We start from the raw sequence: 24,439 nt of genomic DNA, 5'->3' as shown, positions 1-24,439 counted from the left end.
AACATCGGAATGGGCTGCCCAGGGAGGTGGGGGAATCACTCTCCCAGGAGGTGTTTAAGGAAAGACTGGACGTGGCACTGAGTGCCACGGTCTGGTTGACATGGTGGTGCTCGGTCATAGGTTGGACTCGGCGAATTCAAAGAGGTCTTTTCCAAACAAACTGATTCCGTGATTCTTGCGAAGGCAGGAGGCCCTGTCTGTGTACCGAGGGGCTACACGGCTGGGAGGGGACGGGGACAGGACGGAGCCCGGCACTGCGGGCAAGGTGTGTGCAGAGGCGCCTGCCCCACCGCGCCCGGCACGGCGGAAGCGACGGCGGCGGCGAGGGGCGGTGCGGGAAGGAGGGAGGTGCGGGAAGGAGGGCGGTGCGGGAAGGAGGGCGGTGCGGGAAGGAGGGCGGTGCGGGAAGGAGGGCGGTGCGGGAAGGAGGGCGGTGCGGGAAGGAGGCGAAGGCGCCCCCGGGGAGGGCGGAGCGGGATCCGGGCGCAGGGCGGAGCGGTGCCCGCGGGCCGGACGCGCCCCGGTTGCCGTGACAACGGCGTCGGCCGAGCCCCAGCGGCCCGGGCCCGGCGGGCCCCGCCGCCCGCCCGCCCGCCCATGCCGCGGAAAGCGCTGCGCTGTGTCCTGCGGCTGGAGCTGCGCTCGGTGAGTGCCTGGGCCGCGCCCCCGCCGCCCTCGGCCGGGCTCGGCGGGAGGACAAGCCGCGCTTTGCTCTTCCGGCGCCGCTTCCCGCCCCGCTTTCCTGTCCCGGCTGCCGCCCCGCTCTGCCGGCCCGAGGGGGCTTAAGGGCGGCTGTTCCGGGCCGTGCTGGCGAGCGGGGGCCGCCCTCCGTGTGTCACTGCAGCCCTTCGGTGTGTGCATCCCCCGACAGCCGGCCCCTGTGCCCCCCCCCGGTGTTGGCAGCGGCCGTGCCCCCTCCACAGTTCTCATTTTCTTGTGGAAAAGTTGGGTTTTTTTAAGAGACGCTCATTCGTGGGAAGCTGGGCGGTGTGGGAAAAGCACGCTTGAAAAAAAAAAAAAAACGGAGCAAAAGAAATCCCGGGAAGGAGCATTTGTGCTTTGGAAGTGCACCCCTGCGAGGGGCAGCATGTGGCACTGGGCAGCCCTGGGTGTTACACGGAGGGGGTCAGGTCGGTAGGTGTGAGAGTGGAAGGTTTTCACGTTAATCTTATTAGGACTGTGCCTTCTGCACTTCACAAAGTTTTCTGCTTATATCCGGGTTGGGAGTACAAAATAAGAAGCTCTCATTCTGATAACTTTTAAGAAGTGTGGTACGCTGTTACCCTGGAGTTGATGGCTTCGTGCGCCCTGGTCACTGTAATCCGGAGGTTTGGCTTCCTCACGGGACAAGTGCTGCCAGAATATTGCTGCTGAGAGGAAAACCCAAGGTTCCATCCACAAAATTCAAATGCAGGTCCAGGAAGTATATGCTGGGAACTTGACCAGGGGGTTCCTGGTTGCTTAGCTGCCTTTTGTCCCCAAACTTGAATGGCTGCTCTGGAGCTGAGCTGTGGTTTCCACTCATGGATAGTGAGGGTGTCACTCTCATAGTGTTGTTCTGCTCTCTCAACAGCTGATGTTTGTCTCCATAATGCCAAGGTCTGCTTGGCTCCTGGAAAGGACCAGATGTGCTTTCCTTTTCTGTTCCTACTGCTCTGAACTATTTTTGTGCCAGGAGAGAGTACAGGGGAGACATTTCCTCAGGGTCAGGCTTCTTGATTTGTGGGGTGTTTGTTATTTACCCTGCTCTCAAGGCTGCAAATAAGGGTGGAAAGGGACTACTCTCACACAAATGTCAACACTGGCCCTTCACTTAAATAATTTTTAGTCTTCCATGGTTGCTCTCAGTGTATTCTTTGGGCAGCAATTCTTTCATTTCCGAACAGCTAAGTAGACCTGGTTCTTTCGGTAGTATTTTGTGGGACGGACTCACCAGTCTTCTCACCATCTTAGGGATGGGAACTACTCTTCCACTTTGAATTTGCATAGATCAGGATCAGAATGGAAGTCTGCATTCCAAATGGGGTCTTGCTGTTGCCTTAGGTGAAGTAGGGAAAAAGAGTTCAAGATTCATTGTATATGCCTTAATATTAGTCAGGGTCATTAAAAATGTTAAAAGACATGAATCCGAGTACATAGAGAGGAATTTTTAATAGTAACCTCAGCTTGATGCCTCCCAGTTTTTGCACATTATTGATGCTGTCCTTTGGCCAGTTCTGTACCACCTTTGATACTAAGTCCTATCTTTTGCATCATAAGTAATAATTTCTCATGTGGCATTAGATGATATCCTTTATTCAGAAACTAGACTTTTAAGAAAATGTAGGGTTTTGCTTGATTGATCTGTTTTTATGGAAAGTGCACTGCTGGGCTTTCTTCTAGTTATGTCTTTATTTTTCCTCCATGTCTTTATTTTTTACTTTTGCACATTTAAATATTCTGGTTGATGGGGTCATAATCTTTCAGATCTCTCTGCCTCATATGGGCCTTGAGTTTATTATTTTTCAGCAGATGGTACCACTCCTGTTTTTATTACATAGGTTTCAGTTATGTATAGATCCAGGAAATAAAATAACATTCTTTCACAACCTGGGCTGAATATGATTCTGCATCTCTGTGGCTTCTGGGCCAGGCCTAGTACGTAGTGGGTGACTTCCGTTTTCATCATTTAATTCTTTAAGTTTTCTTTTTACTCCTGTGTTAAATATCATTAAAACCAAGGCAAAATATTCCATTGTGTTTGGGACATAGATTTGTTAGTTTTCACATTTTGGTTGATTTACACTACATCCATTGATTTCCTCCATTTTCGCTTTATTTGTGACCTAAGTCTTGTCCAGATTTCTCATCCATTTTCCTGTTCTTTTACAGTGCTCTGCATATTCCTCGATGTTCTTTAAAACCTATCCACTTGTGTCAGAAGTTCTGTCCTCCTTGTTTTTCCCTTGCTTTAGGATACAGATGGGTTGTGCTCCTTTTGACTTAATGAAATTCCAAGACCACCTCTGATCTGAGTCCACCAGCTCTTTGGTTTATCTCACTGCTAGTTTTCTTCTTTTCTGAGAGGCTGCTCTTCTGAAATGGAAAACCTAACTTAAAAACTAAAGGGGGGTTTTTGTTTGGTTTATCGTGCCATTAATTGAAATTGAATAATTTATCATTGCTCAGAATGAGATTTCATTATTATTTGTGGTTTTGAGACTAACTTTAGTGTCTACCTTTGCTGCCGGCATTTAGATTGTTCATGTAACAACAGAAAGAAATTCACATTATTCTTAGTGTCATGGCTACATGGAGAATTCGCAAATGTGGCAGTGAAGGTAGGTAAATCTTTAAGCATAAAGATAAATTAATAGAATTGTGAATTATTGCCAGATAAGAAGACTAAAATGGAATTTCTTCACACTGAGAGGATTATTTTTGCAATTCTTGAGTCCAAAATGCTGTTGTGTCTGGAAGCTTACACTCAGCAGAAGCCAATACTGTCCATTGCCCTTCATAGATAACTCTTCTTGTTTTGATGATAATGGGCAATTAAAGGGATTTTTCCAGGCCTACCTTATTCATTGGTCATGTCTGCAGCTACAGTTTTAGGACTGCGTGTAATAAATGACACAGAGGGTTGTGGATCGATAGAATTCTGTTCCTTTCCATGAGAATAATTCAGTGAGTTCTTTATGGCTGTTTGTGATGTCCCAGCAATAGGGCTGGTACACATTTTCCATCATCCTGGGAACTTCCAGCAGAGAAGTCCAGGATAATGCTGTCCTAGACAGTTCTCATAGTCCTCCGGGTTGCTTGTAAGGTCAGTTAATTGCAGCATTGATATCCTTCTTCCTTAGCTGATCCATGGATAATACTATTACAGTCTTTAAAATAGTCTCTCATCCTGCCTGAATAGTTTGCAGTCAGATAAGAGCTTCAGTTTGTCTCCCAAGAGTTACACTGCTCCGTGCACCGCATATAACAGAATAGGTGTCACCAACTGCAGATATACACGTGTCACTCTTTTTGGAGCTGGTTTAAAGTTACGTGGACATGCAGATTTGGTGCTGTTCCAACCCAGGCAATGAACTGTGCAGTTTATCTCCAGGGCATTAGAATCACAGGTTTCCACATGTGCTATATGGGCCCACATGCTCATTTTTAAGAATTTGTTTTCTTTTACAGGGTAGCAAGGAGAAAATGGCACCTGTTGTTTGCAGCTTTGCCCTCTCCAACATCTTCAAATCTCTCACTTTTCACCTCAACAAATTGGCAAATATTGGTTGCCTTCTCTGAGGTGAAAGGCACAAAACTCCACTAAAAGTGTTTATAAGTTCTACAGAAATGTGGAGGAGAAAAGTGAGAACTAAAGCTACTATGACTTGTAGTATGGAGTTTGGGGGCATCTTGCCTTGTATGAATGAAATCTGTCTCTCTCACTCCTATTCACAGTTGCAACTGCTTGAGTGTCATACAAGCTGTTTAATGCTTGACAGGCTGTTTCAATTGGGTTATGTATTATTCTGGCACTTTTCTTGCAGATTTGAAGCCCTCATTTACACAGAGAGGAAACCTCTTTTTTCCTCCTTGGATATTTATTAGTAGAAACCCAATTCTTTTAGTTAATAATTTATCACACATTATTTTCTATTATTTCTTTTACCTGAGGCTGTTTTTCTGCTGTTCATATGGTGTTCTTTTAAATCCAGTTAGAATTTCTCAAGTAAAACGTTCATTTGGGAGTAGGAGACTGTAACCAAACCACTTATTTTAATTCCTGTCACTCTCCTCCTTTGTCTTCCTACCTGACAATTGAAAGTCTGAACACTTTCTCCAGCAACCTTATGTTGGAAGAGACTACCTCATATTTCTAGTACTGAGACAAAAATCGAGCAGGAGACCTGAAGTGAAAGGTGTCAGTTCTTTGGGCTGGGTGATAGAATGAAGCCACACTGCTTGGAGAAAATAGCAAATAGTTTTGCAATGAGTTGTGTACATCCTTGCAATTAGAGCATAAGAAAAAATGTGTGGTGTTCATCAGAGCTTTAGAAACATACCAACTTCTTACTTAAAGAATAAGAATTGTGCAGAGAAAGTTGAGAGATTAGTGGCAATATCTGGCAGATAATGAGAAGCCTTCCTGCCTTGAGTACCCTCAAAGATGGCCAGACTTCCCAGAGAAATCGTATGTCTGGTAGTAATGGAACAACAATTGCTTTTTCTTGTTTACATATTAGAACACAAAGTTATTATAGCATTTGCACATAAACTTACCCTTTCTGGTGGCTAGACAGAGTATGGATATCTAAGCATGTACATTTACCAGCTTCATTCTGTAGTTAGGCTAAAGTTTGGATGGGGTTTTGTGTGTTGGCATGACATAGACTTCATTCTACATGACTCTTCATATAGAAGATGATTCTCTCTCACATAGTCAGTGCATGCCTTTAACTGTATTAACCTGGCTATTAGGTTTCAGTTTTGGTTGAAGACAATGGAGTGTGTTTACTTAAGCAAGATGAATTTGGTCGTGGTTATTTTAAAATGGTGACTATTTTTCCTGATCATTCTGTACAAATCAAATTGCTTTAGAGAAGAAATTTTTTCACTCTAGTCTGTTATAATCTGACTCTTAGATATCAACCATTTCAGTCCTGACTGTTTCATTTTTATCTTGAAAACAGCCATTACTTCTTTATCTGAAGTTCAGTTTGTTTAATGAGTGTGTTACTCTTACAGATAACTTGTCCTGGAGTGCTGCTGAAAGACAAAGAGGAACTTTATCTCAGTGTCTTTGTACTTGGGCAGTGTAAAAAAACTCAGTGTGTCCCTGCGGTGTTTCCACTCTTCTTTCAAGAAAAACTAGTATTTGAAAAGGTAAGATATGTCAAGAGCTAGTACAGCTCAAATAAACCCCATCCCAAATTCCACGAAAACCATCTGCAAAACCCATGAACTCAAGCAATCATACTGAGGATGGCACAGTATTTTAACTGCTGCTTCCCTTCAGCACAAAGGAGATGTGTGCCTGTATTATCCACATGCATACTAAAGATTATAATGTATGATGAGACTTCTTAGGTGTTTGTTCCTTCTTTTGTGAACTGTCCTTTCTCAGCATCTATTTTGCTAGTTTGGAAGGAACTGCATGTTGTTGTTCTAAAAATTATGGCAAAGTGAAGAACAAAGACCATATAATATAGGAGACTCAATTTAGTAGAAGGATAGAATAGCAGCTCAAGCCTTTTTGGTGACATCTTACTCCCTTTGAGATACTTTTTTCATGGTTTGTCACCAGAATTCCCAGATTGGTACTCTGGCCCTATAATTTATAGTTGTTTATCACATATTTGAGTCCCTACTAGCTTCATTATTAGTACCACAGGGGTAATGAAACACAGTATCTCACAGATATGATCTGACTTCTTGACTACCTATGAATAATAATACTTTACCCTCTCTAGTTCTTTTCCTTTAAGCATCCCCCAGCACTTTGAAAACCAGGCTGAGTAAACATCAGTGATGCTCTGGTGAAGTGGGTAAGAAACAAACAGTGATAATTCCACTGGCTACTGAAGAGTAAGAAAAACCATCATTCTTTAAAGGCAGACATACCACAAACTACTTGAGGGAAATGTACTGAATACTGTTTTCAGTGTAATTTAGGGAACCTCCAAGACACCATCTACTTACGAAAGAAGATGGACAAGAAAGCTGACAGTAATATCTGTCTTCTTACAAATAGCTATTGATTAGGTCTAGATACTTGTGGAGCACCAGTACTTTTTGTTTTTTAATGTTTAGTACCTTGAATAGCAGTGTGATTTACACCACTCTGCTGAGACTTTTATACAGAATTAGGGGGAAATCTATTACCTGCTGAATATCCAGTGCAACATCTTTCCCTATTCCTTTCCATCTATTCATGTGAGATTCAGGTTAAAAAAAAAAAAACCTGAACAGGAGCCTGTACATGAAGAGTCACTTCCATGAAAATTAAGCTTAAAGCATTACCAATAAATTAAAGAATATATTATTCATCTATCAGAATTGTAGTACTTTAAGCAATTCATCTTTTTCTCTTGAAATTTTCTTAGACAATACTTACCACTACGTCTTCAACTCTTTACAATACCTCATAATTTAAATATGGAGAGGTAACTCCTAATGGTTGGAAAGCATATAACGACAATTGCTGGCTTTCAATGAATTTGATCATGTTCCAAATGATAATTGCAGTATCCTTTATTTTTCCAGTAGGGATAGGGCTCTTGAGAACCATCTTGACAAGGAAGAATATTGATTTTGGGGTTTTTTTTTCCTTCTCTTTCCCCAGAAGTCCATCTAATTATTTTGACTGTGCCATTGTTATTATTTATTAATTTCTTTTTCAGGAATTTGCTAATACAGTTGATCCTGGAGACCTTGTGAAGTTACTGGAATGTAGGTTCTGCTTTTTATGTATACTATGTTATATCCATTAATGTCATGCATGTGTGGGCTCTAAAGGCTTTTGGGAGGTTTAAAGTATGTGGTAGTTTTTCTATCAGGAGCCTGCTCTCTGAATAGCTAGTGGGTAAGCACTTTGTTGTCTAACAAAATGCCTCTAGAAATGTGTGCTACATGCTTTAGAACAGGGAGAGGGTAAAAAGTCATAATTGATTGGAAATTCAGCTGGTTATCCAAATAGGTAATTCGTTCCTTTTTATAGTTATTTGTTTGATTAGTTTTCAAATTATATAAGCATAAACCTCCAATTTTTGAAAAATTATTCATTTCATTATTCATTCATCAGAAAATTATGTCTTGCCACATGTGGAGTATAATGAATTGTAGTGAGAAAACACTGACCCTGAATTCAAACTCCAGGAATATGCACCTTCATACTGAGAGTTATCTGAAAAGTGGGCAAAGCTTACATAATCTTTAAAAGAGGACAAACCTGGCAGCAGATAGAACTTACCAAGTTCTAAGTCAAGTTAGAGTTGTCATTTGTATGCTGCTAATGCCATTGTGTTCATCTCTGATTTTATCCAAGCTGCTTTTAATTTTCTGTTATTGTTGGTGTGATGGAAGTAGTACAGCAATGTATACAGTGCTGTGAAGCTTAAATCAGGGATCTGGGTTTTTTGGGCTTTGACTACGAGAATTACTTTTCCTTTTAGGTTTGGGTTGGGTTTTTTTTAACTCATGAAAAAACTTTTTTCCCTTCTAGTTGACACAGCAGTACTTGAACTAATACAGCTCGTTCCTCCAGGTATTGTATCAGTCTCTTCATAAATTATGCAGTTTAATAGGTGAATTTCCATGAGGACATTGCCCATTACAGCACAATCACTTTTTCCAACACACAAACAACATAGAAAACTCTTCAACAAGTAGTCCTCTGAATATAAAATGTTAATAGATCAAGAGGATCTCATTCTTGAAAGAGAATAATAACTGAATATTGAAATGTACCGTAGTCAGACTTAGGAAAGTGATAATATTTTAAAAACGGAAAATAAACGGAAATCATCCAGTGCATACTTATTAACTACATCACAATTCACTTGCAAAGAGGCTTTCTGTGAAATTTCAGAGTGCATAATCTTGTTCTCAGAATGACATTTTTTTTCTTCCATTTTAATGGTGACCATTGGGAAAACTCTTATCCTCACTATAAGTATTACAGGTCTCTTGGGATATCTGAAGATAATAAATAGCGATTTGTCATACTTCTGTTATTGGTTTGTGTGATTATAAAAATCTATTTTAATGAAATTCAAGTGTTCCCATGAATAATGTAAATCTGCATTTTATTGGAAATAAAGTCAAGTTTTAAAGAGGACTCATTTGGAAACTGTGGTATTAAAAGCACTCTCAGTCACTTGTCCTTAGTACTTTCAAGGAAACAATCGCTTCTCTCAGGTGACTCGCCAGACTGTTTACTTGAAGAAATGCACTGAATGGGGATTATTTTTATTTTTTTTATATGGGAGTGTAAAAGATCTTGCATAAGGAATTTATTTTCAGGGGTCAGAGATAGGTGTGATACACTTCAACAAGATGGCTGCAATAGCACAAGTTAAATTTTTTTAGAATATAAATTCAAGGCTTTCCCTCTAAACAAAATATATTTATTTTTTTAAAGTAGCAAACCAGGATATTGACAAAATCTTGGGGTAGTTATTTTGATGTTGCTTGTGTTACTTTCTTGCCACTACTGTGATGTGGAATGATACAGTATTTCATAAGGGATTGGTTGCCATTAAAAAAATACTGGTTTCTTCTGTGGCATGGAAAGGAAAGAAAGAAGAAACTACTGAAGAGTTGCCTAGAGAAAACTTCTCATATATCTCTTATAAAACAAACACAATCTTCTTTAGTTTTTTTTTACAATAACACCAAAACATAGTTTCCTAGTAGATTCTGCGCGTTTCTGCTGCTGATTTAACTTGATGAGGTTATTTCCTGGTGTGATAGGAGTTTTGGAGCCATGCTGAAAGTTTGTAAAGAGCAAAATTTATCCTGGTTTCAGCGTGGCTCTGTGTGCGGTGTCTATGCTATACGGCTTTGTCTATTTTCCAATTAAAGTATATATTATTTTCTTTTTAGTAGGAAGAATTCTAGCTACGTATGAAGAAAATACAAGAGATTTCCTGTTCCCTGACCCTAAGCTTACCCGTGGGCACCGTGGTTTAGAGCGTGAGATTTTAATGAAGAGGTCCTCTTCTTTTACAGTGAGTGAATGTCTGTGGATTGTATTTATGACACAGTCTGTTTCTCTGAAGAAACCCCTTGAACTGCTTCAAATGAAAAGCGATTACTTCTGACAGGTTTTGCCATTTTAGGTGTTGAATGTACAAATCCACGGCTGAACTTTGGTGAAAGTATAATCTTTTCTCAAAATGCTTCAAGGAATTATTTAATGTGAAAAAGTAAGTTTCCACTTGGTTTACAGTGTGGCACCATGACATGTCTCCATTCAGTTTAATCTGTGGTGCAGCTGGAGTGGTGAAGGGATGCAGGAGAAGAGGGAGATGTCATGTAGACTGCATGATTCTCAACAGATAAACCACATAACCCTCCTCCTCAGTCTCTGTAGCATTTTTCAGACCATTTTGGAACTGTTTTGGAGTATGACAGTCACTACAAATTTACAGTGCTATCCCATCTGACCCGTGGACCTCCCTGAAGTGCAAGGTTACCAATAAAATAGCAAGTTACTGAAATTTAGCTCAATGCTGCATAATTGCTTTTATGTTCCCAAACCTGTTTGTTGAGGTCTGTTCAGGTCATTCACACTCATTTAGTAACTTGCTTTTTCTACAGTTTCAAAAAAGCTATGATAAACAACAGATAATTGGCAGAATGAGTGCAATGAATTAATGTTAATTTTCTGGAGATAAGGACTCACTCAAGTACCTATTAAATGAAAATGAATTCATCTCACACTGCCCTTTCATAAATTTTGGCTGTTGAATCTTAAGTGTCAGCAGAATAACTCAGGAAGGCTCATTAATGATGGTGGTGATGGTGTGTTTGGGGATTTGTTTTTGTGTGGTCTCTTTTGGTTAAGTTTTACTAATGGATTGGCAGGACATTTGGATTGGGAAGATAGGGACTCAGTTGTCCTGTCTGTTATGATTAGGCTAAAAGCACATGGCAGGAGGGAAATGCTGATTAAAGGTCACTGGTATCTTTTAGCTGGTGTAATCTTTCCCTTGCAAGGGCAGCCTGGAAACTGCCCAGTCACTTGCAATTAAAAGTGCTAATTTGGTGTCTAATGCTGTGTTACATTTGAATGCATTAAAACTGTGATTTTTGTGCTACAAAACGTATGATTCTGCAGCCCCTGCAAAAACAGCCATTATTTTTTGGCCACAGCACCTCCTTGAGATGGCTCATCCTACACATGGTAGTGGTGGCTCGGGAGATGCAGTGGAACTGTTTTGCTTTGATGCTGCTTATAGAATAGGTACTTTCCTGGTGTTGAGAAATAAGAGGGAGGTAGTGATAAATGAGGTGGTATTAGCTAAATGCTTTTAGATTTTTTGTGAACACGATGCAATTAGTCTCTGTAGAAGCAGAGCCACTAGAGAAGTTTGAGGGGTTTTTTTGAGAGACTAAGTTCTTTAGCACAAAGGTTATGTATTTTCCAATAAAGAGAAGGTACCATGGTTTGTGAGCTTTGAGAGGATGTGATCAGAGTGATTTGGATATGTAGCTGAATGATGGCACTGTAGTAGCTTTAAAAGGTTGATGTAAGACACGAATGTACTTCCATGTCCTTGGGAGCAGCATAAATTAAATCCATCTCTGCACTGGAACAGGGACTGCAGAAGCACCTGTTGCTCCATTCCATCTCCATTGCAGTAAGTACAGTTTGAGGAAGGATTTTGGCATAATGACTCCCTTTTTGGGAATAATGCAGAAGCTGTGTTTGATGGCGTTGGAGGGAGGCTCCCAAAAGGAATTTGTTTCTCTCCTTACTTGCTATATGGGATAACTGTGAGAGGAGTTTTACCTCCAGTAGAAATGTAGTCTCCAATGCCTCCATCTTCCAGTGTTCCCTGAGCTTTACTGGCAAGTATCCCCTGCTAACTTTGTCGGCACGAAGCACTGAATGTGAATGATAAGCAAAAGGGAAATGTTAAACAAGGTCGTGAGAACCTTCACATTATTCTTATGCTAGTGAGGCCATGTTCTTCCCACATGAAAAGTTATTTATAGCTAGCTGAGATGCTCAATATTTTTGACTGGCAGCTGTGCTTCAGTGGCACTTTGATTCCCCATAAATTTGTCTTTTATTAGAAAAATAAAGGTAGCAACAGCGAGGTTACGGTTGTGGAGTTCAGATAGGCAGCGACAAGCAGTGTCTGCTTAACACTGCTAATCTGCCAGTTGGAAGGAATCCCAAGTTGAGAGGATCAGAACTCCTCCAGAAATCTGGCACTTGGCTGATAATGTCTCTGGCTAAATGTCTTATGAGGCTTACAAACTCAATACGCACACAAGACGTGCCTCGAGTTATCTCTCCTGGTCCAGTGTTGCCCAGCTGAGGCTCTTGCTGGCTCTTCTGTATTTCTCTGCAACCCTTGCCTTTCAGAATATGTTTATGCCTTGACTGTGGTAGTGACTTCTTACAGATGTTCTTATCTCCATTCCCCACCCTCATGCAGTATTTGCCATGTTACTTAAAGCAGTTTCTTTTTAGTTATGCTATCTCTCATTAGCATGCCAGTATAAGACCTTCTGTTACATTCATACATATTTTTTTAAGCTACAGAGTTGTACTTACACTCCTTACACTCAAATGCAAATATTAAACATGGGTTTGAACTTTTCTTCTTCTAAATATCTTCAGTTTTTCCATGATCAGATTAGTGTTATGCCCATATCACTTCTGATAAATGACTGGTACAGCAGTACTGGCAAGCCTGCTCAGGCCTGCAGACATCACTAAGCCAGAGGCAGAAGAATAGATCCCAAAAACTTTCTGGCTGGATTTTCATTTCCAGGTGTCTTTGGGGCTATACAAGAGTCTTTACATAATACTTTAAATACATATATTGAATATCCTTCAGCAATCTTGAGTTTGGGAACTGTGGAAATCAGAACTCCTCTGATAGCTTCTGACTTGTAAGTTACTTTCAGCATATCCATGCCTGTGTATGCAAGTGCCATCCTTTATTCCCTCTCCAAAAACTATTTCTTCGAAGAAACCATGGATTTATGCTTTTTTTTTCTTTTTAGCTATGAGCATTTAACAATTTTGTAATCATTTTCAGTCTCTGTAAAAGCAGTAGGTGCTCTATTGTTGCATTTTATAGTAGACTTTCTAATTCTGATGTGTCCTTTCTTACATTGTTGATAGCACTTGACAATTCATTAGTGATAAAAATGAGTTGATTAAAGATGATCAGTTTAAAACCTCTTTTATATGCCATAACTTGACTTGATTGAATCCTGGACTCTGTTAATTGCTATAACTGAGCTTTCTTGGCATTTTTGTCATTTGATTTCCATAATGTAACCTGTGGCTGGACCATATTCCCTGGTGGGAAATCAGTGTGTGCTTAGGCGGGTGGTGGAGGATAGTTTGGTTCAGCAATAGACTTCACTGATGGAGTTCCTGCTAATTCTTAGGAATGTGGGACAGTGCCACAAACAGACCGGCTCCTTTTCACATCTCAGTGATTTCGTGTGTTCATGTGCACAAATGCCATGCACACAGATGCCTCAGGCAGCAAACTCTGTCCATGTTGAAAGAAGACAGAGTGGAAATTTCTAGGGGCACTTGATTCTCTCTTTGCTTCTGCAGAGCAGCATGCACATGTATGATTCCCACTCGTTTATAGCATATGTGTCATTTAGTTCTTTTATGCCTTTTTTAATGCCTCTGTTTTGGGAAATAATGCCTGTGTGTCGTAATCCCTGCCGTTCACACCCGGTAAATTTTGTATACGTTGCCCAATTCTATCTAAATTTAACAAGAAATAGAGCCCTTGAGGTATTATGTTCCTAGCCATGGCTGCAGTGAAACAAGGTGAGTGGAACAGAAACTGTTGGCCACGTAAAAAGGGAACTGGCCACGTAAATGCTGGCCATGAGTATGTGTGTGCTGTGATTGACCAGGAGGCCCAGTTGGACCCCACTGATTCCAAGCTGGTCAAAGTCGGGCTACCACATGGGCAAGAGGGGATTGAGAAGAGATGGAACGTGGTTACAGACCAAGGGAGACAATCCACAGAAATCAGACTGCTCTAATGATTACAGAATGAAGGGTATTCTTAGTCCTGCTGTTGCAAATGAATAGTTATTTGCAGCGTGATTGACTAATTAAACAAAATGTTTTTACAGAAAAAAGTGGCACAACTGAGACTATTCATAAATAAGTTTACAAAGTTAGCATTGTTGAAACTCCTAGAGCATGACTGAAATTTTTATTGATGCTATGTAGCATGGCATGAAAAATCTTTAAAAATGCTTTTGATAAAAAAAATGTATTGAAATAAAAGTCAGACCTTAATTGTTGTACGAAAGAAGTATAATCATCTGTAATTGAATTGTCAGAAATGCAAATGTTAGCATCTTGACATTTGCCATTGCTGTTCTGTCTTTTCTAATTATCTTTATTAAAGGCTGAAATTAACAAAGGAAATGTCTGAAAATTAGGAATAGTTTGTTACATTAGGTGACATTTACCTCTTTGATACCATTTATCTTCAGTTGGAGCTTGATGTTCAATTATTGTCTCTCTTCTAGGGAATTGCACCAAAACTGAGATTTTCTACAATCTCCCTTATTGCAGAAAGTCTGTTAAGCTCAGGAAGGAGTCACATACAGGTTAGCATAATTTAATTGTTTGCAATTTAATTTCCAGATTTAATATTGATAGCCTTGCTTCCAATTTTTGCATGTGCTGCTCACTTCAAACTTTTCTCATTCTTCTGTTGTGGTTAAAGCAGTTATCATGGGTGCTTGACAACTTGATTAAATTTTTAATCAAGTATGAGTAAAGAGTGAGTTTGGTGCATGACAGTAAATGCTGAGAGTTCCTTGAATCTGAAACAATTATCAGCTGCTGTGTTCTGTGATCAGCTGAAGTGTCAGTCCCTGGTGTATTTGTAGGTGGGAAGATGGCTTCTCACCATTTGTTACAGACACTTAAAATTAAGGACAATGAAAATGAGGTGAAGTCAGACAAGGTACGTTATTAAAACCAAACCAATTAATTAAATTGTTTTCCATAACTATATTATTAACGGTCATGGAAATGAAGATTTATTTTTTTTTGAAAAGGCTATCACCTGTTTTAATCTGGAAATGCTGCTTCTGCAACAAGTGAAGTTAAAGGTGAAGAAGCACTCTTCTCTGGTCTCACAGATTGGAATTTTGGTTTGGTTTCCTGGCACAAGCTGTCATGTACAGTTACTCTTACATCCTTCTTTTTTTGCCATATTATTGAAAAATGGTGCAGCATCATTAAAATGGAATGGTTGTTAGGAAATGTTGCGTGCAAAGACACTTAGGTGAGTTTGACCTGTTTGTGGCATTTGTTAATGAGTCCAAATTTAGCAAATGAAATATATTGAGACAGAAAAAGAATTAAAAAAATCAGTGAATATTGTCATTGTCAGAAAACCAGATTCTGTGAAGGTGACTTGAATAAGAGAGTTTGATTTAAAATTTAGAATGTCCCTAAAAGTGTCTAATATGTTATGAATAGCATATCAGATTTGCTTGTGTTGTAGTGAAGATTTAGTTTCACAGCTGTTGTAAGCCAGAAGCAGCACAGCCTACTTCTAATGAAACTGAAATTAATCTCAAAGAATTAGGTCCGGTTTGTGTGGACCAGTTCCATCCTCTGTCTCACTGTCAGCTGCACAAGTGGTAGTTCAGGCTGTGTGATGTCAAATTCAAACTGTGTTGATGCAAAACAAAGACACAACCTCAGCCTCACTCATGGTTAGGTGTAGAGAACTGAAGGCAAGCTGGACATTTTATTTTTTGGGTTCCTGAAATAGTACAGGCAACATGCAGATTTAAGACTAATGCCTACTAGCTTGAGCTTGAAAAAGAAGTTCTAACAGGAACAAAAGTCTTGCTATACCATTATTTTTTATCTTTTACAACCTGTGAAATTGGGCCAGATTTCACCAAAAAGCCTGATTATCCATATTGCAGTATTCAAAGTTAAAACGTGCTGCTGATTAAGTAGCCTGGTAAGGGCTGTAAAATCTAGAGGGTTAATGGCCAACAATGGTGGTATTTGTTCTAAGGTTGGACTTGATGATCTTGGATGTCTTTTCCATCTTTAATGATTCTGTTATTTGGGAAGATCTTTGGAGGATGATCTTAAAAGTTTTTGGTGGGGGGAAAGTATTTTTCTTGACTAAACTTTACTTCTTGATTATAATTCTTTAAAGAAACTAGTAAAATTCACCATGGTCCAAGAAAATATGAATTTCAGAGAATGTAATTACACTTTTTTTGGCAACTCTAAATGGATATAATTTAAACTGTTAAATAGGCTTCTATTTTAATTTATATATGTTATTTTAGATGGTAAGAATTTTAAAAGGTTAAAATAAAAGTTTAAACTGATGGAAATATGCTTCAAATCTGTGTATGTCCAATCCAGGTAAAGTTTGTGTAAAATACACCTGTGACAAAATTCAATTTCATTTTTTACAGTCTTTGTACACTAACTGTGTAAGAAAGCTAATTGAGTAAGTATCACTTAACCTTAACATCTAACGTGTACTAATGTGTGCTTTAACCTTCTGGTTTCAGAGAAAATAGTAAACATATTGTTTTTTAAATTGCTGTTTGATTATAGTTCTGTGAGGGGAACTTCAGATGACATGGCATCTAGTTCTGTTAAATTATTAGTTCCTTGTTTGCATTACGTTCAGTGATCTTTGTTCTACAACGCTGTCAAATCAGATCATTTCCTCTTCTTCGCTTTAGGCTGGTCTGAATGGGGTACATTGTTCAACCCCAAATGGAAAATTGCACACAAAGGTGCTGAAGAAAAACACTCTCTCACCCGAGAAAAGCAGGCACAGCTTGGCATCAAAGAACTACGAGCAGCCCACGATAGCTTCGAAATCACGCTCTCCGTCCCCGTACACCAAGAGACGGATGTGTGAGCTCTCAGAAGAAGCCAGGCAGCGCCTGGCCCATTTAAACCTGGGTCCTCACGAGTTCAGAAGAGAAACCGATAAACCTCCGTTCGTAGTTAGACGGGTTTGTATTCACTCCAAAGTGCTCCCAGCTTAAGCTCAGATCAAATATTGTTCTTTCGCTAAATACCGCTCCAAAAATTCATTCAGCTCTTAGTTTAGATGAATAATTTTTCTCTCCTTAGCAGTCTGTCACATAGTGATTTAAATGTAAAATTAACTAAAATAAAATTTCTTTTATCCGCTTTAGTAACAGACAAAGATCAAATTCTTTCATGAATATCTTGGTTAAATTCTCTGAGGCCCCATTTCTTTTCTTCCAGCGCACTAGACAGGATAATAGGTGTATAAATTCAGCTTGGAAGTAATTGATATTAGTATTAAAAATTCCTGAATAAGACTTTAAAGAAAGAGTGTCTAGTCACATTATGAACAGTTACACTTCCTCTCTTTCAACTTTTTTTTTTAATGTTGGCATCCTGTGATCTTTGAAGCACTTCCCTTGCTCAGAGCTACATCTCGAACACTCTGACTTATAGTTCGTAACATAAGGACTTTTTGCCATACATGAAAAATTGTTCTGATATTAGGGACTTATTTAAAGAAATTGTGTGTAAGAGGTTTACAATGAAGGGGCTACATTTCCCAGCCACTTGGAGGATTATATACTTCTATTTATTCTTTTCCCCTCTTAATTTTTCTTCTGATTGCAACAATCCTTTGGTTTTAGTAAACCACTTTGAACGTGTAGGGGCATAAATGGGGTTGTTCTTATCCTGTGCTATGACATTATGATTTGTCTACAGTTTTGGACATTGTCCCAGGCAGTGAGATAATCTAGTGTTTAATTTGTTTGCTTCTCACTTAATTTTTTTTTCAGTATCTGTACAAATTAATTAATAATATCTTGTCAAATTTCAGAATTCTTTTCCGAGTTTTATTCTACTTATAGGTACCTTTTAGAAATTCAGAATAGCCTTAATAAGTCATTAGTCATTTATTAATCAACTGTTTCTTTCTCTCAGATATTTTTCTTTCGACTCCTTTTATTCAATTCTTCTGGTTTTTGGTCTGTAGCTGAAGTTCACAGTTTAATTATAGCATCGTTAACACTGATTATTGATTTTCAATGCTTGGCTATGTTTGTATAAAAAATGAAAAAGCTTCTCTGTTAATTTAGCATATCCCGATTGCCATGGCCTTTCTAGACTGAGAATGCTCTTTTTAGGGCATCTTTACTGTTGAGGACTCTTTTGGCCTGGAGACTTTGTGTTACATGAAGATTAAAATTGGATTATGTCAAATGTAACTTTTTTAATTAGGAAGAGATTCAGATCTGTCTTGGTGAGATCTGAGCTGTTTAGAATAAATATGAGACACCAAGAATTGTTTAAAAAGACTGCAGACATTACAGATGAAGGATAAACTATCTGCATTTTCTTTTTTTTTTGGATAATAGGATATTCAGAGTTTTCTAGACCATTCTAGAACTGTTTTGTTTTATGAACAGTAATGCTAATAATACACACTAGCAAAGTGTTATGAAAATAGTTTTAAATAGTACTTAAAGAAGAGTAAAATATTTTAGAAAGTACTAGATGTGATCTTATGAACAAAACCAGAAAAAATAGGAATTGATACATTTGATACTGAGTATTTTAACAGTGTTTTTGCTTCAGGTTGAACAAAGAAGTCCTGGTGTTAAACTTCATACCTGGTGTTCCATGCGAGAAAGCGCAGCGGGATCCTGGGCCAAGGCAGACCATGGTCAGTATTTCCTACTATAGATCTCACTAGTGCTTTTGATTTCTGCAGTAGGTTATTTTGTTTGGGTGGGGTTTGTCATAATGTGGGGATTTTATTTATTATAAAAAAGTCAGTCTGTAATGGACAAAAAACTGTTAGTTCTTCCTGGGAATAGGAAAAATAGTGAATAAACTACTGCTTCCAAGGGTGCCCTTGAATAATCCTTTACCTCCTGAAACTTGGAACATAGTTCTACATGATGTGAAAACAGGAGTAGAGAATACCAAAACCAAACAGGCGAGTGCTCTGTTTCACTCCACTTGTTTTGTTGAGTGGATAGTGCAGCAAATCAGCACCACGGTTTGTGGGTGTGTTGACCAGGCTTGGAGTGCTGATTATTTTGAAGTTCAAGGGCTCTGTTTCTTCAAAAATGAATACTGTTTATTTCAGCAGTATTTGTGAGTAGTGAGATCAGTGACTTACCATTATTAATGAGCATCCAGGACGTGCTCCAATATCTGTTTCAGCATTCTTTGGTAACAGTAAGTGAGGGTTTAATAAAAAGTGTGGGACCAGAAATTTAAGGAAGTGCCTTAAAACTTGATTTTATTGCACGTGTCTGACAATTTGAGAATTTTAATGAGTCTCATCAGTATTTGTTTATGTTTGCTCTGCCTCATTTTTATTGCATTTCCTCACTAATTATAAATTGTTTACATCAAATCATTATGAGCAGGTTATTTTACATTTGTTGTGTGTCATAGCACTGGGTGCTGAATTGTAAAGGTTTCACATTCCCTTTGGGAACAGGCTCACCAGTCTGTGATCTCTGGGTAATGTAACAGACCTATTATCATCTGATACCACTGCATACTTACAAACTGAGTTGGTGGTTTCTGGCCAGTAGTTAGGAGGCTGAAATCTACCTCAATATCCAGAGGATTTACTGGTCACTTGCCTGTGTCTTGAGGCTTATCTGTAACTTCTGAAAAAAACCAGATTCCTGGGATTAGAAATCTTAACAGACAGTAGAGTTTGGTCCTTTTTTGTTTTTCCTGGATCACGGTGTGAGGGTTGTTCAGCACAAACTGATATAGCAGATCAAGAAGGCAGACACAATTTAATGTCAGTCCCCCAGGGCTGAGGTGCATATTGACACTGGTGAAAAATCCTAACCCAGTATGGACCTAAGAGTTTCCCAGTGTAAGTTTCCCTGGGCTTCATACTCGTGTCTGTGGGTCAGTGGTGAGGGAAGGAATGCAGAGGTGATAGGAGGAGGGAGAGTTGGTCACAAGGAAACTTGTTCAGAGAGGATTAGTAATGTAGAGTAATGTACATGAGAATTCTGGGGAATGGTAGAGCTTGATTTAATATTGATTTAGGCAATGAGTAGCATAACAAAATGTGCCACTTCTGTCTATGCAAAAAATGGTGCATACCCTGATTCATTATTATAAACGTTGTATTCCATTAAATGTGAAGTCATGGTTTTCAGCTAAAGAAGGTGATTTCCTGAAAGATACTGAGGAGACTGTTTAGAATTTCACAGGGTATAATAATAATAATAATAAATTGCTTTAGTTCTGTTTGGGAGGAAAGGTAAGATGCCTTGTAAAAGCTTTTCATAAAATTTAGGACATTCAAATTTCTTTTTAATTTCTTCTGACTGCACCTTTTTTTCTTTCTCCAGATCCTTCTCTTCTCAGCAGCTACAGACCCAAGAAAACTGAAGTGAGTACTGTGAAGTGCTATTGGTAACACATTGGTTTTTTGTGAAGCTCTGAGCTTCCTAATCCTTCTTGGATTGTCTCGCATAGATATTTTTGAAACTTTATCTATTTCAGTATCAAAAGCAAGAAAAAGGACATTTTAAACTGGTCTAACCCAGTTAAGGCCTGCTGATAGGTTATTTACAAACAGTAAAGGGAAACTTAGGACTCTGTAAAGATGCTTATGCCTGCAGGTACAGAACTTGGTTTTCCTTGGCATTAAGGCTTGCAACAAGGCCATAGAAGAGTCTTTAAATGCACTTTGCATTTGCCTTCCCAGTCATTCTGAGAGTATTTTTCCTTCTGGAATTGTATGGAAAGGTAGCACTGGTAGAACTGGCAAGCCAGTTGTGTTATTTTTCATCCTTTCTTTTTCAGATTTTAGCTTCTTTGTGTATTAAAAGGATCTGAAGATTAATGCCAAGGTTCTTTTGGGTTTTGGTGGGCTTTATTCCTTACATCCTCATTTAGTTGTTTTTTGCCTGTGTTCCTGTAGAAATTGTGGGTTTAGGCATTTAATTATGTATGCCCTAATAGATTTCCTAATGACTGGGAAAACTGGTGATAACAGGGAGGAGGAAAGAAGGGGAATTATAAGGATAAACCTTGATATATGTTAAATGCACTTTCAGACTCTAAACTTTTATTACCAAGGATTATCAAGTTTTGTGTACCATGTGAGTCTAATATATTGTGCCACTTCTGGATTGTTCCATGGCTGTAAATGAGAAACAGTAAAGAAAATAGAGAATTTCTACTAAATATGCTAAATATCTCTTCCTTTTTTTATTTTAAGGTCACATTATCACCCCCATCCCTCTGCCCCTCCCCACCTCCTTTGCCATCCAGTGGGAAAGTAGATTGTAGGAGCAGTCATTGAAGAATGCAGAAGATAGCTGAGCTACAGGTTAATTCATCATGTTCTTGATGCCACCAATCACTTGTGATTCTCACAAAACCAGGTTTGAAGAGAATGTATCTTTCTCTTGACAGAAATATAATATAGCTTTGTTTTAGAGGAGCTGTTTCCCAAAATTGAGGAAAAAAAGCCCTGCAGCCTGGAAAGAGCTAATGAATAACCTTATTATTGTTGATCTGGTTTTGGTTTTTTCCCTCAGCTTTGGGAAAGTGCTTCTGTAAAAGTCCCCGTGCCAGGGAAAAGGGGGATAATCCATGGCAACATTTTAGTGATGTGTTTCAGGTTAAGAGGAACTATGAAAGGTTTAACTAGTATAGTGAAGAGTGAGTACAAGATGAGTAGATGGGCCTGAGTCTTCCCTCGAGGAACAGCAAATTCTGAGAAAAAAAAAGTCTTTAAGAGTGAGAGATCTCAGAGTGAGGAGGAGTCTAAGATTTGAGTTGTTCAGACTCTCAAGCATTATTCTGAATCTGTGATTCTTGGAAAGGGTAAACCTTTAAACTCTGCAGTCAGAAAAGGTGATAAAAGGGCTGTTACAGTAGACTTTGCTGTAAGATGGTGTGTTAGTTACCAACAGATTCCTCTGACACTTGTTGATTACTTTAGTCTAGGGCTCTTTGTATGAAATGAGGGTCCTTGTTCTTTCGCCAGCAGACAGATATTCCTGAGTGTATGTACAACCTTTAACCTTTTGAGTTGAGAAATAAAACCACAAAACCTGTACCTCTTGGTACTCATAATAAATTTTAGCTTGGTGGGGTATTTTTCAGGCACAATCTGCTCGTAGAAAAGACTTGGACGGTTGTGTTGTTTGCAATGAGGATGAGCTCTCAGGTCCACCCAACAGACAGTCCCATTCTGCTGGTTCATTAGAGCATTCAGCACCTCCTGCATTTCAGGAGCATTCCCCCAGTTCTGTGCTGCATCGGTCTTCTCTAAGGGAAAGGTAATGACCTGGTTTTGTTTATGAAATTCTGGAATTATTAATGTGAACAGATGATAACAGTACTTGCATGTCTATAGTTTACATGTGTGGAGGTGTGTGGGCTGAAGGGACTGAAAAATCATCTGCAATAATGATGTTGTTTGACTTTTTCTCAGATGCTGTGTTTGCCATCACCTCTCTGCCTAATGATTACAATCCTAATAATGTGGCAGTGAAAATCTCTGTAACAGTGACACCCCAGATTTCATGCTGCCAATGTCCATCTGAAACAGAGAATACTCAAATCATCAGTGTTTCAGAGGCAATTAGAATCTGAGGAATGTAAATACAGATACATGTCAAGTAGGTTTTACAGGAGGTACTTGGAAACCTTTTTCCCTTCTGACTTAGGACTAGTGTTTGTAAGCACGTACTCGTTGGCTGTAAAATACTCAGAGTGTGACTAGTGTGCATAACATGCTTGGGCAGCTTTAATCTACTCAGTGTATTATATTCCAATCTTTTTGCTTTATTGACATCCTAAGATTTTGTTTTGTTTGAATTGAAGCGTGGGCCTCTGCAGCAGTTGTTTGTACATTAATTGCTATATTTAAATTAGTTTCTTAGTAGTCTCCTCTGACCCCAATGGAGTTGGGTTGGAGACAGTTTCTAATAGCCCTTAGTTCTGTGGATTTCCATCCCTGGATTAATATTTTGGGCACACTTCACAGCTTCAGTGTCTTATGAGGGTGGAATGGAAGAATTATCAAAAAGCAACAGATGGTTTAATGCTTAAGCCCTCCAGTCCTTCAAGGAGAGTATTCCCTACCTCCTGCTGAGTAGAAGGTGTACTTGGTGCTTCTCTTGTAAATTCAGTGAGTAAGTTACAGGTTTTGCTTTGTGGGAGCAGAAAAACTGTGTACAAAGCTGGGCCTGAGTAAGCAAATACATAAAATAATTGGGAGAAACTAAGGATTAAACTGATGTCTTGTCCTAAATGCTGAAGATGTACTTTGGTGGCTGGTTCATTCTCTGTTTGATCCCTGTTACCATTGGTACCCCAGGTAGTCAGTGCTTGCAGGGTGCATTTTACAGCCTACACACAGCCTAATGCTTGTTTTCAAAATAGAAAAACGGTCTCAGTTTTTTCTTTAAAAAGAAAAATGACAGATGGCAGGTGGGGACTGAATTTTTAATACTCACAAAGATCAAGATGGTGTTTTAACATCTTCCTCTGCTTGAAAACTTGTTTGTTAGTTGTTCTGTGTAATAGTGTGTCTTGAGAAGTGTTTTGCGGAGATTAGGATGTATCTGGGGTTTGGAGGAGGTTCCTTTGTCATCTTGTCTGCCTCCCCACTCTCCTCTGACAATGTTTTTGCATTAGTTACCCATATCTGAGGAAGAGATACTGTCATGGTGACTTTTTTATCCTTTTCTTCAGCTGGATTCCTTATGGAGGGGTTGGGGCTAAATTATATACACATTTTATTTAAAGCTGATGGGGCGCCTTCTGTTGATAGCAGGAAAGCCTTGTGTGTTATGAGCTGCTGTTACATGCATAGTAATTTAGTCATCTGCAAGTTAATCTTGAACTTGTCTGAATGTTCTTGCTTTTTCTCTTTATGAGCCCCTCTCCGGAAGAGATTTCTGATCTTGTGAAATTATGTTTTTTCTTCTTATTAGAGCAAATGTTCTCAGCTCTTCTGAGCTGTAACATCTCTTTATGTAAAAGATGTAACTATTTACTTCTGTCATCAGAAAAAAAATCAAAATGAGAAATAAAGGGCATAGTCTAAAAATTTTGATCTCTGTTTCATGCTGCTGAGATAACAGTGGTTTTAGCTGATTGTGTATTGAGAGTTATACTTGGAATGACAAACATGGTTGAGAGGTCAATGTTTGGAAATGCATGCAAACACTGCTGTTCAGATCATAGAAATACAGGAAAAATCAGCAGTACTGAAAGTATATCAGTGTTAGTGTAATTGAAAGAATATGGAGCCTTATCTCACAGCATTTGGTGTTTATTTCCTCAGTTTTATTTTGAATTACAAAGACAAATTGCTTAGCATATCCAGGCTATTTTTTTTTAATGCTAGTCAATCCACAGTCAATATGAAACTTGACTCCCCACCTTGACCTTTAGTTCCCTCTTTTCCCTTTCTTATTCTAAAAAGTAGTGTGAAGTGATGTCTGCCTTAGGAGTACTTCCCAGAGCCCTGCTCTGTAGTTCTTAAGCCACTGCAACACTTTTAGTGGTACAGAAATTGTGGCCTTCCATATGCTCCCCTGAGCCCCTTTGCATCCTTTCTGACAGTTTCCAGTCCCTTTTCTGTGAGCCTGCTGGAGACACCACAAATCAATCTTCTTCCCTTTTCCCCACTGGGTTTGAGACAAAAGCAGAACTGATTTACTACTGAAC

General features: G+C 39.1%; 1 protein-coding gene across 5 annotated transcripts in view; it reads left to right on the top strand.

Moving 5' to 3' along the window:
- Window positions 1-470: 470 nt before the first annotated feature.
- Window positions 471-24,439, top strand: part of SPATA6 (spermatogenesis associated 6) — a 43,608-nt gene continuing 19,639 nt past the window's right edge. For 3 of the 5 annotated variants that reach the window (XM_051799813.1, XM_051799841.1, XM_051799851.1), the window contains exons 1-10: window positions 472-645; window positions 5,725-5,862; window positions 7,380-7,428; window positions 8,201-8,242; window positions 9,583-9,707; window positions 14,236-14,316; window positions 16,444-16,722; window positions 18,338-18,425; window positions 20,095-20,135; window positions 21,863-22,038. In XM_051799813.1, the coding sequence (XP_051655773.1) occupies window positions 598-645; window positions 5,725-5,862; window positions 7,380-7,428; window positions 8,201-8,242; window positions 9,583-9,707; window positions 14,236-14,316; window positions 16,444-16,722; window positions 18,338-18,425; window positions 20,095-20,135; window positions 21,863-22,038 (1,067 nt within the window). In that variant the 5' untranslated portion in view covers window positions 472-597. Of the gene's footprint in view, window positions 646-5,724; window positions 5,863-7,379; window positions 7,429-8,200; window positions 8,243-9,582; window positions 9,708-14,235; window positions 14,317-16,443; window positions 16,723-18,337; window positions 18,426-20,094; window positions 20,136-21,862; window positions 22,039-24,439 lie in introns of all 5 variants that reach the window. The other 2 variants (XM_051799823.1, XM_051799833.1) reach the window with 2 other exon arrangements.

The sequence above is a fragment of the Manacus candei genome, unplaced genomic scaffold (genome assembly GCF_025592945.1).
Source record: "Manacus candei isolate 608988 ecotype Guabito, Panama unplaced genomic scaffold, ASM2559294v1 h1tg000005l, whole genome shotgun sequence".
NCBI lineage: Eukaryota > Metazoa > Chordata > Aves > Passeriformes > Pipridae > Manacus > Manacus candei.
The sequence above is the reverse complement of the archived record's forward strand: the minus strand, read 5'-3'. Positions and strand labels throughout refer to the sequence as shown.